We start from the raw sequence: 17,796 nt of genomic DNA on the forward strand, positions 1-17,796 counted from the left end.
GTGGTTTATACAAATGCAAATATAAATTTTATAACATATTGATTATTGTTTCAATTGTGCTACATTAAAATGGTTGCACATCCTAAACTCCAACTCCAATTACCTTACGAACGATAATTTCAAATATTCATGTTGGAATGACAATAAGCTGAAAAACAAGATTTAAATAGAATTCAAATGAGGAGGATTCAGATTTGGAAGGGGTGTTGGACGCCTTCCACTTCCAAGCACTCACCAAGATGAGCCTGATACGGTAGCAAATGATGTGGTAGATCAGGTGGATGAGCCTTAAATGGTAGAGGATGAGCCTCAAATTGCAGAGGATGAGTTTTAGGTCGCGCCTGTATTAACCTCCTCCATTGTTAAAAATGCATTAGACATTATTGCTAAATATACAAAGAATATGTCTACATCTGCAAAGAACATGGCTATATCTACACATATATGACAAAAGTCACACAAGTGTTGGCAGATGTAGCAACATCAACACAACAACAGATAATGAACCCATCAGTCTTATTTGATTCCCCGATCTATGTCTTATTCGAGGCTATGAACTCAAATGAATTTTTCAGGGATGTCATGCACAAATATTTCACAAAAACACCCCATATAGAAGAAAATTAACCCATGGATGTTTGAGTTAAAACACCACCCGAAGTGGTGGTGGTTTCCATTCATCCTCAACTTGTAGAAGTTCAAGTTGAAACACCACCCGAAGTAATAGTTGGAGTAGGAAAAAATTCCTCAATTAGAACAAAGTCTAAGAGGAAGTTTATAGTTGAATCACCACCCAAAGTGGTGGTTGGGGTAGGAAAAGATGCCCCAAAGAGAACACAACCGAATAGGAAGATTAAGAAACTTTGGGCAGCGGTTCAAGTTGAAACACCACCCAAAATGGTGGTGGTTGGCATAGATTCTCAACTCGTAGAGGTTTGAGTTGAAAATCACCCAAAGTGCTAGCGGCTATTTCCAAAGAACCTCAACCCGTAGAGGTTGGAGTAGCAAAAGAAGCCCCACTACCACTTAGAACACAACCTAAGAGGAATATTAAGATTAAGAAACTTTGGGCAACGGTTCAAGTTAAAACACCACATGAAGTGGTGGTGGTTGGCATAGATCCTTAACCCGTAGAAGTTCGAGTTGAAACACCCCCTAAAGTGATGGTGGTTTTCATACAACCTCAACCCACATAGGTTGAGCAAAAGAAGCCCCAATCATAACACTACCTAATAGGATTAAAAAAACTTGCGCTACCTCTTTGCCCTCCATACTTGGCACCAAATTCAAAGAAATATGTCAAATTCTTTGAAATGGTCAGAATATCTTTGTGGAATTAATTTTTACAGATTTGGACATATTATAACATTCTTGGAACTCTTCATAGTCATTATAATGTTTTTTTAACTCTTATATGGATGTGTTTTCTTCATTTGTCTTTGCAGAGAAGTTTTATTTCGGAGTGAGCGAGTCACGCTGACCATAACCCATATGGTTTCAATGAAAATTGAAAGTTATGTGGACTGTGGAATAATTGATGACTGGGCTCAAATTATCAATTTCAAGAGTGGTAAACATCCTAGCAAAATCAAGAGAAGTTTCTTCTCTACATAACATATGTAAGCTTTTTTTAATTTAATTATTATCTTTGTTTTTTAATATGATGTTCATTTATAGATGACACATCCTTATGAAGATTGTTTTCCATTTCACTTCAATATGAAATGAAATTATTTTATATATCATATGAAGACTTAAAGATGACTGACATTAAGTAACCTCTCCAATATATTTTTTCGGCTACCTAATCATATGACATCTTAAATAAAAATAGTTCTTTTTGTAGATCTTCTTCCTTATTTTAGAACATTCTCGTTATTATATTTTATGCATCAACATGGTAAAAAAAGAAATCCAAATAATTAACAATCTTCCATTTCTAGAAGGTTTACATTGGATGAAAAATATCAAACATCTCAGGCCTTAATAATAAGTTGAACTTCTCTATCTAAAAGTGTTTATATTTCACATCTTTGTTTATATTTTTTCTTGCCTTGGTAAAATAGAAACGTGCTTTTGTGGACTTAATGAAGAGTGTTGACTCATGTATTGCCGCTTGAATAACTGGATTCACGTTCAAAATTTTCAAATTTTCTTGGCAAAGCTCGAATAATAAAACAGATTGTTGAATCTACTGTATGTGGAAACTGGAGGCATATACATGAGATAAAACAAGATTGAATTTTCTTATGAAGAAAGGAAATGTAAGTTATACAGTTTTAACATGTTGATTATTTAACATTTTGATTGTTTGAGAATTCTTTGTACTAACATGTTGAAACTTGTTTTTTTGATGTCCAAGGGAGTAATTGAGGCGTTGAGGATAAAGTATGGTGCAACGATCCTCTTGTCAGAACTGAGCATTGCCTAAAAAATTGCGTTTCATTGAGCAAAAATTTAGAGAAAATATAAATAGATGAACACAAATTCTAACATTATATATGAAATGAATTGAAAATTAATACCATTTGTTTATATTAAAAATTACATTGTTAAGGGATATTTTAGTCCTGGACATGGCCATGTTCGGTTATTTTTTTTTTTAAATCAAGTATTTTTTAATAATCAACACGAACATAAAAAATTCCGAATATACTAAATCAACACGCACATATTGTTTTTTAATAATCCACTATCTTATGTGTTACTACATTAACATGTTTATAAAATTGGCATGTTACAAAATTGTCATGTTATAAAATTGCCATGTTACAAATTAATATCATTAATCTTTTGTGCTATCAATGGGGTAGTAGGCCTTCACATTTGTTTGTGCGTCCGTTGTCGACCCTACCTGCGAAAGTTGTGATGACAGGAGAAACGTCAATAAAGGATCATGCATATCAATGGGGTAGTAGGCATTCACGTATGGTTATAGAGCTGATGTTGGAATTGAAGATGTAGTCTGAAACAAAAAAAACATTTACAAAACTTTTATTAAACATAACATGGTAAATAATTAAGATAAAGAATAATGCAGTCAAACCTTCTTTCGGGATCTCGAGTTGGTGGTCGACCTCGAGTTCTTACTTTGACAAGAGAGTGTATCAAAATTCCTATTGATTGAGATACTTCTGTTCCTTTGTCTAGAGATATTTATGTGCCTTTGTCTACCCTTCCATGATTATCTTCCATAGACATAAATTGTTTCTTGAATGCTTTAAAACCTTTTAAAAATCAATTATTTAACTTAAAAGAAAATATAATAGAATATTCATTAAATCAAATTGAGTTTAAAAAAACTATCAAATATATAAAATAATAAAGATGTGTTTGTCAAGATTGAAACCCTTAACCAAAAAAATCAAATTTTTTTATATATACCACTACACTAGAAAGAGACATACTTAAAAATTATCTAAAGACCTATATATACGGTCGGTCTGTTTATCCGTTAGTTTTTTATTAACTAAACCGCCAACCGAACCGGCCATGGTGGGTACAGGAAATTATAAACCAATCAAAACTCGATTCGATCGGTTTATAATTATTTCAGTCGGTTTTTTACGGTTCGGTTTGGTTTATTAGTTTTTTCGGTTTTGCTTACACCCCTAGGTTAGACTATTTTAAAATTGTTTCTTTCACATACGTATCTGAATCATAAATGTTGGTGATAGTTTAATACTCACGCTTAATATATTTACGCCACCAGTCCATGATATAGCACATCGGTGCCTCATTCACTCTCAATTTTCTTAACACCGCCAAGATATGTCTACACACAATATCTCTGAACTTAAATATTAGACATTGACATTTAACATTGCAATCGAATTCGGTATAGTGCAATTTTTAAGAAATATCTCTTAAATTTTCTCCATTAATCCCCCAAAAGATCTCCTCAACTTGAAATATAATAGTTGTCCTTTTCTCTTTTAATACAGTGATATTGCAGAACATCAACCCTCTAAATTCTTGTTAAAACAATTAAATATCTCTTGATTTAGAATATTTGGAATTCCTTTCAAAAGCATAACCATTCACAATTGGTATGAGAGAACGAAACGATTGAAAATCCAGTTTCTTTTCTTTCTCAATATTCTTCAATAAAGCCTTATCATATTGCTCCACGAATTGTTTGAGGGATGTTTTAGAGTGCCAAAAGCCATCAAAAAAGGCTTCATACTTGTACTCTGTTGAGATGTGGAAATCCCTGCCTAAAAGTGTATTTCATATAAACATGTATCCATTTAGATCTTTCTAAAAATAGAGAATTCAACCAGACATTATCTTTTATCTAATAAGCATCTAATAGTCTCCAATCGTCTTCGCATTGTTGAATAGTAATGGAATTGTATACAATATTTTCAGCCTTTTCTTTATTAGTTTGTATTAAGAATGGCTTCCAAATTTTGTAGAAAGTTTCTTCATGATATGCCACAAACAAAAACGATGATGATCTTTAGGAAATACCATCTCAAATGCATTTTTCATGGATCGACATTGGTTATGTAATTATGGCATTTGAAGCTCGGTCAAACATACATGTCAACCAAGCTTTGAACAACCAAGTGAAAGAAATTGAATCTTCACTTGACAATAAGCAAATCCAAGTAAAATAGATTTATCATGGTGATTAACCTTGATAATAGAGCAAAGGGTATTTCAAAACGATTAGTCAAATAGGTTGTATCAAAAGTGATAACATTAGAGAAATACTCATAGGCAGTCATGCACCTTTCATCTGTCCAAAACACGTTTCCAATTTGGGATTCCTCGTCAAAATCAACCAAGTAGAAAAAAATAGAGTTCTTGCTTTGCATTCTTAATAAATGATTAACATCCCCACTCCTTAACCTCAACCTTCGAGCTTCTGTAATGTAATTTTTACATGTTCTTTCATCAAAAGACATGTTATCATATCTTCCACTGTAAACAATTGAAATTTTTTGGCCAAAGTTATTCCGGCTTCATAATTTAATTTCAATCTCCTCTTTGCATGTGTGTCCATTACTTTGTAGGATGTAATATGTTGTGTCTTTCTAGGGCTTAATGTATGATTATGCTCAAGACATACGCTTGTTATCACAAATTCTTTTCATCCCTAATAACTACATTAATCTTAGTTTTACAGTTTGTCTTGGTTGTTGGTCTAGGTTTAAAAATATTTTTGGACCTCGTGCATTCATAACACTATTTGAATAAGCAATGGTGAAGTATTTCTACTTATTGTCTACTTCATTTTTGGTCTATATGCAAATATAAAATTTAGTTGATTGGGCATGTGGTTTATAGAATTCATGAATTTCTTCTTCGGAGGAAAATGTCATTACAACATTGGGAATATTGGGAATTTGGCTGCGAAAATTAGTCCAAAAAATGTCATTATAAAAGTTTTTTTAAATGCAGGCATTATTTAAACTACCAAAATTTCTCGAACATGGCCATGTTCGGGACATATTGGTCCTGAACATGAGCATGTTCACATTTTGGTCCCAAACATGGCCATGTTCAGGACATATTGGTACCATAATGACCATAATGGTCATGTTCGGGACAAAAATGTCCCATGTATGTAGACTTCTTCATGTGGAATGCCGAACAACATAAGTAATAATACCTTTTGGGTTATGAATTTCTTTCTACAACGTTGCCTTTGTTGGGTACCTGAACATAAAAATGGTTTAGGGTTCGTTAAACTTGAACCGAAGAACTTGGTTCACTATACAAAATAAAAATAAATGTTTTGTATAACTGAAGTTGAAAATGAAAAAAATACCATTTCAGTGAAATTTTTTCTTTGTATAAATGAAATGAATAAATCTAGGGTTTTGTGTTTTAAGAAGATTTTCGCCGAAGAGGGTTGAGAGAGAGAAATGATTTCAAGACAATGGACGCGTTATTTGAGTTTAGACATATTTTTAGACATAAATTATTATTATTATTTTTATTTTTAAAATGTTTCTCTCTTCTTTGATAGACCAGATTTGACAGAGAACACATATAATCATGATCTAGTTTTCGTTATAATTCCATTTGTCAATATAACTCCCCTTCAAAATATAAAAAAAAAAATTAATTAAATAATTTAATTTAATGGCATAGTAGCATTGATCAAATGCCTCAACAAACATGATTTTAGTGTTTAAGTTGGAAGTTTAATCTTTAAACCTTGTCTATAAAACCAAAAATTAATATTGAATATTGAACACCAATTAAGTGCTTAATTAGTTAAATATCTAAAAAGAATTAAATTAAAAAATATAAACATCTAAATTTTAAATATTCAATATCTGAATTAATTTCTAAAACTAATATCTAAAAATAAGAAACTATTATACCTTTTATATAAGAATTAATAAACTCAATATATATATATATATATATTAAATTATATAATTTAATATATTAAATAAAAATTAATAAAAATAAATACTAATATATTTTTTTAACTTGTATATTAAATTATAATTTATTAACTTAATGAGTACTCTAACTTAATATATATATAAATAAATAGATGAGAGACGATAATATTTATATATATGACAATAAATATATATATATATATATTTTCTATTTTATAATTAGTTTATATATACATTTTTTTTATAAGGTTTGAAATTGATGCCTTAAAAGTCTGACAAGAAATAAGTAAAAGAAAATTTGTTGTAAAGATGAAAATTTTATTACAAATTTATATATAGTAATAGTTTTATTAAATTTAGATTGAGCTGTAAGTTTATAATAATAAGTTAATAAAAATATACATTATCAAATAGATTTATATTAAGTAAGTCATTAATAAAATTAACTAATAAGTTAAATTATCAAATTGTCAAAATATTCTATCCGATCTATTTTGGATAGAGGATAAGTCTATAATAATAAATTAATATAAATATACATTATCATATAGACTTATATTAAGTAAATCATTAATATATTTATTTAATTAAGTAATAAATTAAATTATTAAATAGTCAAAATTCTATCCAATCTATTTTGGTAGATTGGGGTAATCTACAAACTAATCTTTTAATAAAGAGAAATATTTTTGTTATCAAAATCTTCTATCACACTTCAAATATCTCTCTAATATATCATCTCTTCAAACTTATATCATATTTATAGACAAACAAAACACATCAAAAGAAGTTGTGTTATTATTATTATTATTTATCATGAATAAATTAGTGTGTCTTGTACTGTTATTAGTTCTTCTCATTATAAGTAAGTTTATTATTTTTCTAATAAAGTTTTAGTAAAAATATTATAATAAAATTTGTAATAAAATAATTTTGATTTGTTGTTTTTGCAGAAGAAAATAATGGAATAATGTTAGTTGAGGCCGATCTTTGTACAACTCCGAGCAAAACATTCGACGGTACATGTTTCTCAAACTCGAATTTGATCCGAAAATTTATCCATAGGATGTCTATATCTCAACTTATAATTCTTAGTGATCTCAACATTTCAACTTTCATAAATATCACTCTTTAAGAGATAAATAATTATACTCCCACATTTACAAAACAAGTCTCAACACTAACAACAAATCCAATTTTTTTTAAGAATTGGTTTAAAATCAAATAATTTTGCTTAATGTATAAAACTAGATTTGTCATTGATCTCAACATTTCAATTCTTGTGAATATCACACACACCCTTTATGAGATAAATCATTAAATTTCCACATTCACAAAACTCAAGTCAATCAAACAAATTCAAAAGAAAAAAAATTAAGAATTTACTTAATTAGCTAATCACCTAATTTCTTAATATTTTTTAATTTAATTTACCATTTCCTTATTTAATTATTACAAAAAATGGGCAAAACTTATGTTTATTCATTCGTTTTATCAATAATTTTTTCGTTTTTATATGCCCACCCAAACTCAAATTTCTGAATCCGTCCCTACTTAACTAATATACATTTTTGCATATTTGGAAATCTTTTTTTTCCTTTTTTTTTTTCTCACTTATAAATAATTTTCTTTGGTTGTGGGATATCAAAGAAATGTTAAAATTTTCAAATATTTGGCAGCATATAAGACGAGCGATACAAGACACATGATCAAGGACAGGGGTCTCCCTAGTGTTTACAATGACACCCTTGCTAAAATATTAGCCCAATATGCTTCTGTAGTAAGTCATGGTCTCAAACATTATAATATCCTTCTTAATTGATTTCAAAGTATGTGCCATCAAATTCTCCATTTCTTATTCTTGGGATGAAATATAATACTAATTGATTATAATTTTAATGCTTCAAATGTATATTTCTTTTCAAGTCACCAAAAGATAAAATATAGGCAAATATGACTTTACGATAGAATGCATCAACAAGCTATCCAGGCTGACTTCAATTAGGTGACATTGTGTATTTGATAAGTCAACTCATGTCTTATTTGATTTCTTTTAGAAATTTCCTTTAGTGTACTGAATGGTGTCGAGAATGACATGACAATATTTGATAGAACTTGAAATCTTATAGAAGAGAGAAGTTTCATTTATCAAATTCATTCATGTATTGTCATATAATCCCAATATCATTCATGACACCAAATTTCTGTTTTTTATCATTACTCGACTGACTACTTTTCTATTGAAGTAATCCATTTAGGAAAATTAATTATATTTTTTTTACTCTCGGCAGGCATACCTTAGAGAGACGACAAAACTAGTTAGTTGGACATGTTCACGATGTAATGGCTTGACCAAGGTATGGCTGCATCTACTTGACTTTTGTTTGATCCATGAGATAACTTTTAATATGAAATGAATCATTTACTCTCAAGTCTCAAATGCTTATGAGATATATGATGTTTGTTGGATGCAGGGATTTGAGTTTGTTGAGCTGATTGTTGATGTTGAGCACAACCTGCAGGTGCATATTAGTCCTTGTTTTCCTTTGCATGGGTGATGGATCTAGTAGTTTAAACCATTAAAATGGTAGATAAAGTAAAAAAAAAAGCTCATGGACATGCTTTGCATTGTAGGCATATGTTGGGTTTGCAAACAACTTGAATTCTTTTGTTATTTCATTCAGAGGAACTCAAGGGAACAGGTTGGTGATGTTGGTTTTGTAAATAATATCAAAGTAAAAATATAAAATGTATTGAAGATTCCAAATACAGCATACAGAATTGGATTGCAAATTTATACCTTATAAAGCTGGATTTACATTACCCTGACATGCCTGGTGCCATGGTAAATATTCCTTATTTTTCTTATCCCAAACAAATGTTAATTTATTAAATTTGCCTTTGTTGCTGCATGCTTCAGGTGCATCATGGATTTTATTCTTCTTATTACAATACAACAATGCAAAATGCAGTCTTAAATGCTATTAAAAAGGCCAAGAAGGTTTATGGAAACAATAGTATTATAGTGACTGGTCATTCATTGGGAGGAGCAATGGCTTCATTTTGTGCATTGGATCTCAAGGTCTCTCGAATACTAGATATAATTGTGTATGGTTGGTTCTGCATATATATAGATTGGTTAAAATGATATATAATTTTGGCAGATAAGAGGTGAAGCTAAGAACATTGAAGCTATCACATTTGGACTGCCTCGAATTGGAAATGCAATCTTTGCATCTTATTACAGTCGATTTGTTCCTCAAACGATCAGGGTAGTCAATAACCATGATATTGTACCTCATCTTCCTCCATATAATCGGTTTTTTCCTCATACAACTTATCATCATTTCCCAATAGAGGTAATCATATTTTGTTAAATGAATTAAGTGCATATATTGATTGATTGATGATGATGGAATGAAGAGTATTTTATTATATAAAAAAAATGATAGGTATGGATTCATACGGTTCAAAATGGCAGCTTAGTCCACACAGAAGAGGAAGTCTGCGATGGATCTGGTGAAGACCCTTGTTGCAGTAGGTAATTAAATAAATTGTTCCCTTTTTAGTTTTACTTTACCATTTGAAACCCATAAACACACACAACTGATCATCTTAACACTTTTCTTTTTTTGTTTAAGAATTAGTTTCTGATTTTGCATGGTGTTGAATATTATTAATTGTAGATCTGTGATCGGGTACAGTAAAGCGGACCATTTGACGTATTATGGACAGAAAATGTCTTATTATTGATCACATCTTTGCAAAGCAAGATCGAGGCTAATAAGAAAACTAAGAAAGAGCAAACCGTTCTATCGTCTTAAATATATTATATACTCTCTTTTCTAACATGGTGTCAGAGTTTAGGCTTTAGATTTTGGGGCCGTTTAATGATTGTGCCGGTTTCTTCTTCTTTTCAATTTTTACTACTATGTTTCACATTTATTCAACCTTAATGAATAAGTTTTCAAAATCTGCATTTGCTATTGTTGATGCTGTCACATATTATGGTACTACATCTTCTACACTTTTATCTTCCTCGGTCTTATTTGTCACCTCGTAGTTTTTTATTTAGTATATTGTAATCATATACCACTAGAAAACCTATTTTTCCATATGCATACTACTTTGGGATCCATTATTTCAACGTATATCTCGTCTTTTATCATTTTGAAAATATAAGATTTTTCAACCTTATCTAAAATTTGAGTTAATGAGTCTTCTACTTAATTTTTTCATGTTCCGACTATACATTTGTTTCTAAACATTTTTTAGTAGGATCATTTAACAGCTAATGTGACTCAATTCCACACGTGTTTCCTACCTCAACATCTCTCCATCTCAAGATCCCATACATACTTTATATGATTTTATCATCTAAGATTTTTTTTTTTATTTGTTACCACCACCAACACCACATACCTTATCTGTTCTGACACCGCCACCATATTCTTCATCTGATCCTATCATCCAAGAATCTCTTTATCTACCACCACTACCACATATTCATCGTATCAATCGTGTAAGTCAACTTTCTATTTGTCTTCGTAATATTCATGTATACTAAGTTATTGTCTCTCTCTATGAAATTCACACTTTTCACAAGACCAACTCTAACCTTTTGTGACAGCAATGACAGAAAAATTACAAGCACTTACCAAGACAAAAACTTAGGACATGGTTGATTTACCTTCACATAAGTATGTTGTTGGTTACAAATGAGTCTTTTAAACTAAGACACGAGCAAATAGTTCAGTTAAACGATATAAAGGTTATCTTGTTTATAAGAGATACACTCAAGAATATGGTATTAGTTATGAAGAAACGTACGCTCGCCTAACCTTGTTTCGTAGTCTCATTATAGTAGCTGTTAGAAAAATATTACAACTATTTCAAATGAATGTCATGATTGCAATCATTAACGATGAACTAATAAAAGAAAGTGTATGTATATATATATATATATATATGCAACCTCCTCTAGGTATGATTATCCACCAAATAAAGTTTGTAGACTCCGTAAAACTCTTTATGGTCTCAAGAAAACTCTTAGAGAGTAGTTCGCCAAATTTAGCTACACCATTGACAATCTCAGTTTTAAATCTAATTCTTATAATAATGCATTGTTTTTGCGCAAAACTAATCAAGATTGTACTTATTTTTATTTTTATGTGGATGACATAATAATTACTAATGATGACATAAATGACATTCACAATCTAAATTTTTTTCCTACATCAATAGTTTGAAATGAAAGACCTTGGACAATTAAGTTAATTTTTAGAACTTATAGTATTTACCAATGAATCTAGTAATTATCTATCACAAGTTAAATATGTAACTGATCTCATATCTCGGACTGGTATTACTGACACAAAATTGTTAGCACATTATTTGACTTCACAGAGCGTTTGTCTGATGGTATTCTAATAAGTGATAAAACACTTTATCGACAACTAGTTGGTAGTCTTATACACCTTACTATCACTCAACCATATATTGTCTATTTTGTCCATACAGTGAGTTATGTCATGTCCTCATACTACTCACTTCTTTTTCGTTTTTCGCATATTACAATACATTAGAAGAATTTTATTTCATGAATTACATTTTGCTCACTCTTCTCTTGTAGAGTTACGAGTATATACTAATTGGGCAGGGGATCCAAGTGATTGTCGATCCATTACTTAACTACTGTTATTTTTTTGCATATCTTTCATTTAATGGAGAAGTAAGAAACAAACTATTGTTTCTTGTTCTAGTACAAAATCTGAATATCGTGCTCTTGCGAATACTACATCTGAGCTTCTTTGGCTACAATTGTTATTTCAAGATATGGGTGTTTCTTCATCCTCTATTATTTCTCTTTTTTTTATAATAATAGTGCAATGCAGATTTCTTATAATGATGTCTTTCACGGACGTACCAAACACATCAAAATTGATTGTCATCAAACACGACATCATTAAGGATGACAACGGGTATCCTACCCGGCGAATAGTTAAGTACCCATCTCCGAACCCGATTTTCATTTCACTATCTGACTCCGAATCCAAACCTGACGAATATCTCTACTTCTATCCCCATCCTCGATTCGTCAGGTACACGATCCCCAATGGGTACCCCATTACCTGATTAAAGATTATAAATATTGAAAGAAAAGAAACGAACTTTAATAAATTATTTTAAAATTAGTAATATAGAATTGTTAAAAATACAAATAAAAATATTACTTACCTACATATTTATTTTTGTAGATCTTGAAGAAGATAAACTAGAATTGAGAAAAATGAGAATGAAATTTAAAAAAAAAAAATAGAAAATGAACATGAAAAACATGAGAGAGAAGTAATATTTTATTATTAAAATAAAAGTTGATGTTGAAGATTAATATAAAGAAATATTCTTTTTTGGAATATAAGAAATTTAAAATTGGAGTGTAGTGTATTTATGACGATGTGGATAAGATCAAATTAAATGATATATTTATGATATAATTGTAATGATGAAGTATTTGAAAAGTCACACATTAAACTCTAATAAAAAAAATAATTTTAATATTAATATAATCGGGTATCGGGTTTGGGTTTCGCACACTCCTCATCCACGACCCTGTGCCCGACCAGGTATCTTCTTCCCCTCCCCATGCCCGACCCCGACCTCGACCCCGATTTAATACCTGAACCCGACTATCGAGTACCCACGGGTATCGGGTATACGGGTACCCATTGACATCCCTAGACATCGTGTCATTAATGGTACCATACAATTGATTCATATTTTTTTCGTAAAGCTTGAATTGCTGACTTTTTTACTAAATATAATCCTCAATGTTTTCAAAATCTAGTCTTCAAATTTGTCAATGTATTACAAATTCAATAATATTTCTTAATATAAAAACTCATTCCTTTTCACTCGACTTGAAAAAAAAATAGATATCCCTAGCCTCGTAGAGAGTCCTATGTTTGACCATTTTAGGCGATAAATTTCGTTTTTCTGATTAATTGATCAAGTGTGTTTGCGGGCTATTTGTTTAACCTGCAAATATTAGTCGCACTCTAAATTGAATTGAAAACCAACTGTTAAAAAAATTTAAAAATTCGCATACTATTATTTCACAAAGTTCTAACAAAATTGAAAATTGTATTATTATAATGCTGATGTGTTTTATATTTTTTGTAGCTTCAAACCTATTTGATTATTTATTATATTTTAATTTAATTATTATTTGAAATTTAATCTTAAATTATTTTTATTAAATAAAACACAAACCAAAAATACAATTTTAATTAGGGCAAATTATCTGGGTTGTCCTCTAATTACTCTGATCGCTCACTTTTAACCCTTAAATTAATTTTTGAAACAAATCGTCCTGAAACATCTTTTAGAAAGGTTAAAAATGACCCTTCCGTCAACTTTTGGTTAAAACATAACAGCTTAAGTTTAAAATATTATTTTTATATATTATCTTTAATCTTATTTTTTATATTTTAATTATTAAATCCTTTATATATATATATATATATTATTATTATTATTAATTTTTATATTTATATAACTATTAAATCTTTTATATATATATATATTATTTATTATTATTTTTATATATATCTATATAAAATAAAATTTAAAATAATTTATATAATAAATATATATTATCTTTAATCATTAATTTATATATAATATTTATATAATATATATTTTAAAAAATTATTTAAAGATTAAAAGTAATTGAGTAATTGAAAGATTACCATTACTTTTAACTTTCAAATTATTTTTTAAAATATATATTATATAAATTTATATATATTATATATATAATTAATGATTAAAGATAATATATATAAATTATTTTTAAACTTTGTTTTATAAATATAAATATATATATATATAATATATATATATATAAGAGATTTAATAATTATATAAATATAAAAATTAATCATAATATATATATATATATATTTATATATATAAAAAATAAGATTAAAGATAATATATAAAAAAATAATATTTTAAACTTAAGTAGTTATGTTTAATCAAAAAGTTGACGAAAGAGTTATTGGTGACCTGTCTAAAAATTGAAAGAGCGATTTGTTTCAAAAATTAATTTAAGTGCTAAAAGTGAGTGATCGAAATAATTAGAGGACCGCCCAAATAATTTGCCTTTCAACTATTTCAGACTTAAAAAAAAAGAAACAGTCGCACATTCATTTCTTATTTTAAGAGAGTATTTTTAACTTTTTTTTTAATTAATTTATAATATTTATAAAAAAAAAATAATATATCAATCTTTTTCTATATTCAACCGTTTGAAACACATTATCTCGGAAAACCAATTGGACCATTATATTTTTCATCATATAAAACTAATCTCACATTTTGTTTAGCTTTTGTATCTGAATTTAGAGCATCAAGATTAGGCTTGTTTTGGAGTTTCCACCTCCCCAAATGGAGATTCTGAGGCATAATCCCCCATTAAGTTTTGGGGGATTTATACATTGTGCCTTAGTTTGTCCACAACAATCTATACATTTATTTGTTATAGTATCGAGATCATGTTGTTTTATACCAGTAAACCAATTGTTAACAAATCATAAGACATTTTTCTTGAACTTTACCCGTTCATATCAAGTTCCTGGATTATAACGAAGATCATGTGAGCTTCTAAAGAAGACTCCCTGCAGAAATTTCTCGACAATAGAGATGAACTCTTCGGATTTCTCTTCGTGGGGCATGTGGCCACAGTTCTTGATAATTTCAAGAAAAGATCCTGGTAAAGCTCTAGAGAGTTTCTCCGAATTCCAAGATGGAACTAGTCTGTCTGTATCTCCAGTGATAATTAGAACTGTTTCCAAAAAACAAAATTTGAGAAAGAAATGCAGCATATCCATGAATCATGATCCAACTGACAATAGTATGATCAGAATACTACTATAAACTGTACCTGGGCATGATATTTCTTCCAGTCTACTCGTTAGTGATGGATTCGAACGGGTGTCCTGATCTGCTAGCAACGCTACTGTGAATTCCACAAGAGCCCGATCCCATCCTTTAGCTTTCAGAGGCTGATGTGTACAAATATCAAATGAGGAAATGGATCTAATCAAGCCTCGAGAAAATTCAGTATTCAAACACTTCATTTTCAGTTTTTTATATTAATATCTCAACCAGGCTTAATACCTTGGTGTAGCCATGTAGGACGTGGTCAGGGACCTTATTTGGATCATAATAGGCGCTACGAACAGCGGAAATACCAAATTTGTCTATTAATATCCTTACCTAACAATAGTAAAATAGAAATTTGTTATTTGATAAGGGTGAGTAGGTCATTTAGTTCCACAACGAACTTCAGAGAAACATAGACTTACCAACATCACACCAAAACCCGAGAGAAGAATCGCTGATAGAGTTTTCTTATAAATCGAGTTGACGAAATTAAACAAGTTTCTAAGCATAGACATGATTCCCAGTACAATAAACTTGTAGAATTTTGAGAAAAGACTGAAAAGCATGATGAATGGATTTTTGGTAACAGTTGTTGAACTTATCTGGGATTTGTTTTTTCGAGCTTTAGGTGCCATTAATGGAGCTATAATTGCTGGAGCGACTAGGATCAAGGCTGCGACTCGTTCAGGAGCTTCAAAATATGCATTCACAGCTATAATGGCACCAGCTGAATGCCTGAATAGAAAGAAAAAAACTGTATTAAAAATCATAACTTCTGCTACATGCATAAAAAAAATCAGAACAAAATATGTACCCCACAAGAATTGCCTTCTCGGCAGTTAAGGATTCAATGAAGAATAATGTTGCAAGTGTAGAGAATATAGTAGAATATGGATTAAGAGGCTTGTCTCTACTCGGTTCTGTTCTAGAAGTCAGCCCGAATGCTGGCCTATCGAATGCAAGAACTTTTGAACCAGTGACACAAGCCAAAGGCTTCATTACCTTGTGCCATGAAAACAAAGAAGCCCCAAATCCATGGAGTAAGATCATAGGAAGACCAATTTTGTTAGCTTGGGAATTAGTGGTCGACGATTCAGGTTCACAAACCTTGTGGTGCACATGTATTTCATTGAATTCGCAGAAACAACTGTCTGGATCAGCTAACTGGATTGGATCTAGCAACTCATCCTGATCTATACCCGCTAATTTCTTCTTCTTCTTATGCTTTTGTCTTGGACCAAATAACTTATCTGAAAAATTGAACCAAGAAAGGCAATAAGAGTTGATCATTTTAACTAGAAATTTTCCAAGTTGCTAGATCCATAAAGTGATCATTCTAACATCTAAGGATGCTTCAGTTGTAAATTTGAATGCCAATAATAGAGACTAATTTCCTCAAGCTAATAGAGATCATCTCTATATATTATACAGTTCAACAACCTAATAATTTTCTTGACCTAATTAAAAATTAAAACCATAAGAATGTCACGGTAAGAAGATTAGGATTGTTAGAGAAAGTGTGTGAAAGAAATGATTTTGTTTACTGAATCTTCATACATTGAAAGCAGTAATGGAATCAAAGAGACCAATCAGCTATTTACGGTGATAATTCAAAACTTAAAGAGTTACAATTACTGAAATTTGAACAAATTGAATTTAGTAGGAGAAGAATTATTAAGTACCGGAATAATCAGAGCCGGTGCCAGCGTCTAAGGAGGGAGAAGAGGCGGAAGCAGCGACGGAGAAACGGAGATTAGTATTTCCTGCGATGGAATTGAATGACAGTTTCTTTGGAGGATGATTCCATTTCTGAAAGTGAGATTTGAGGTTAAATACATGAAATGGCGCTGATTCGACGGAAGGAAAGAGGGAAATATGACGATGAGTAGCTCGAATTCGAAGACTACTGCCGCCAACTATCATAACTCCCGCCAAGTACATAGAGATGAACTTCAGTGAACGATGTTGTAGAACATGAGAGAGTGATGATAGAGAGAATGTGCAAAATGCACTAGTACAGAATTTGAAGATTGCATCAATAGCATGAGAATGAGAGTGATGAAGAGAGAGACATTTTAGGATAAGAAAGAAAGAAGAGAAGAACCCAATTAAAAAGGAAGCATTTAGATCTTGTTTGATCTTGATTTTCTTATTTTTATTTGAGTTTGTAATTGATTTATTTACTTATATTTTTAATTTTAAGAAAAATAAAGTAAGAATATTTTAGTTAATAAAATAAATGGTTTAATTTATTATCTCAATTATTTTCAATTTAACTATTTAGTATCTAGTTTGAGGAAATCGATAAACATTCAATTTTTTTTATTTGGTTATAGGTTTAAATCTCATTAAAAAAACAATTTTTCAAACAAAATTTAAAAAATTAATTTAAGGCAATCACATTCTTTTCACGTTTTTCTATTACAGAGTTGGGGCAGCTCAATTTATAGGCCAACACACCAACAATGAATAACATTAT

General features: G+C 30.0%; 2 protein-coding genes across 2 annotated transcripts; one reads left to right on the forward strand and one right to left on the reverse strand.

Annotated features, from left to right (window-relative positions):
- Positions 1 to 8,073: 8,073 nt before the first annotated feature.
- LOC124944174 (lipase-like) lies at positions 8,074 to 10,121 on the forward strand. Its single transcript, XM_047484615.1, has 9 exons — positions 8,074 to 8,148; positions 8,660 to 8,725; positions 8,843 to 8,890; positions 9,003 to 9,070; positions 9,141 to 9,213; positions 9,289 to 9,450; positions 9,533 to 9,727; positions 9,821 to 9,909; positions 10,055 to 10,121. The coding sequence occupies exons 1-9, from the start codon at positions 8,074 to 8,076 to the stop codon at positions 10,119 to 10,121; spliced, it is 843 nt and encodes a 280-aa protein (XP_047340571.1).
- Positions 10,122 to 14,695: 4,574 nt separating this feature from the next.
- On the reverse strand, positions 14,696 to 17,405 carry LOC124919847 (2-hydroxy-6-oxo-6-phenylhexa-2,4-dienoate hydrolase). The gene is made up of 6 exons (XM_047460202.1): positions 17,000 to 17,405; positions 16,132 to 16,567; positions 15,740 to 16,052; positions 15,552 to 15,650; positions 15,316 to 15,436; positions 14,696 to 15,216 (listed from the first exon to the last, which is right to left on the reverse strand). Exons 1-6 carry the CDS (start codon positions 17,256 to 17,258, stop codon positions 14,999 to 15,001), a joined length of 1,446 nt encoding a protein of 481 aa, XP_047316158.1. The 5' UTR covers positions 17,259 to 17,405; the 3' UTR covers positions 14,696 to 14,998.
- Positions 17,406 to 17,796: the final 391 nt, after the last annotated feature.

This window comes from Impatiens glandulifera, chromosome 1 (genome assembly GCF_907164915.1).
Source record: "Impatiens glandulifera chromosome 1, dImpGla2.1, whole genome shotgun sequence".
Taxonomy (NCBI): Eukaryota; Viridiplantae; Streptophyta; class Magnoliopsida; order Ericales; family Balsaminaceae; genus Impatiens; species Impatiens glandulifera.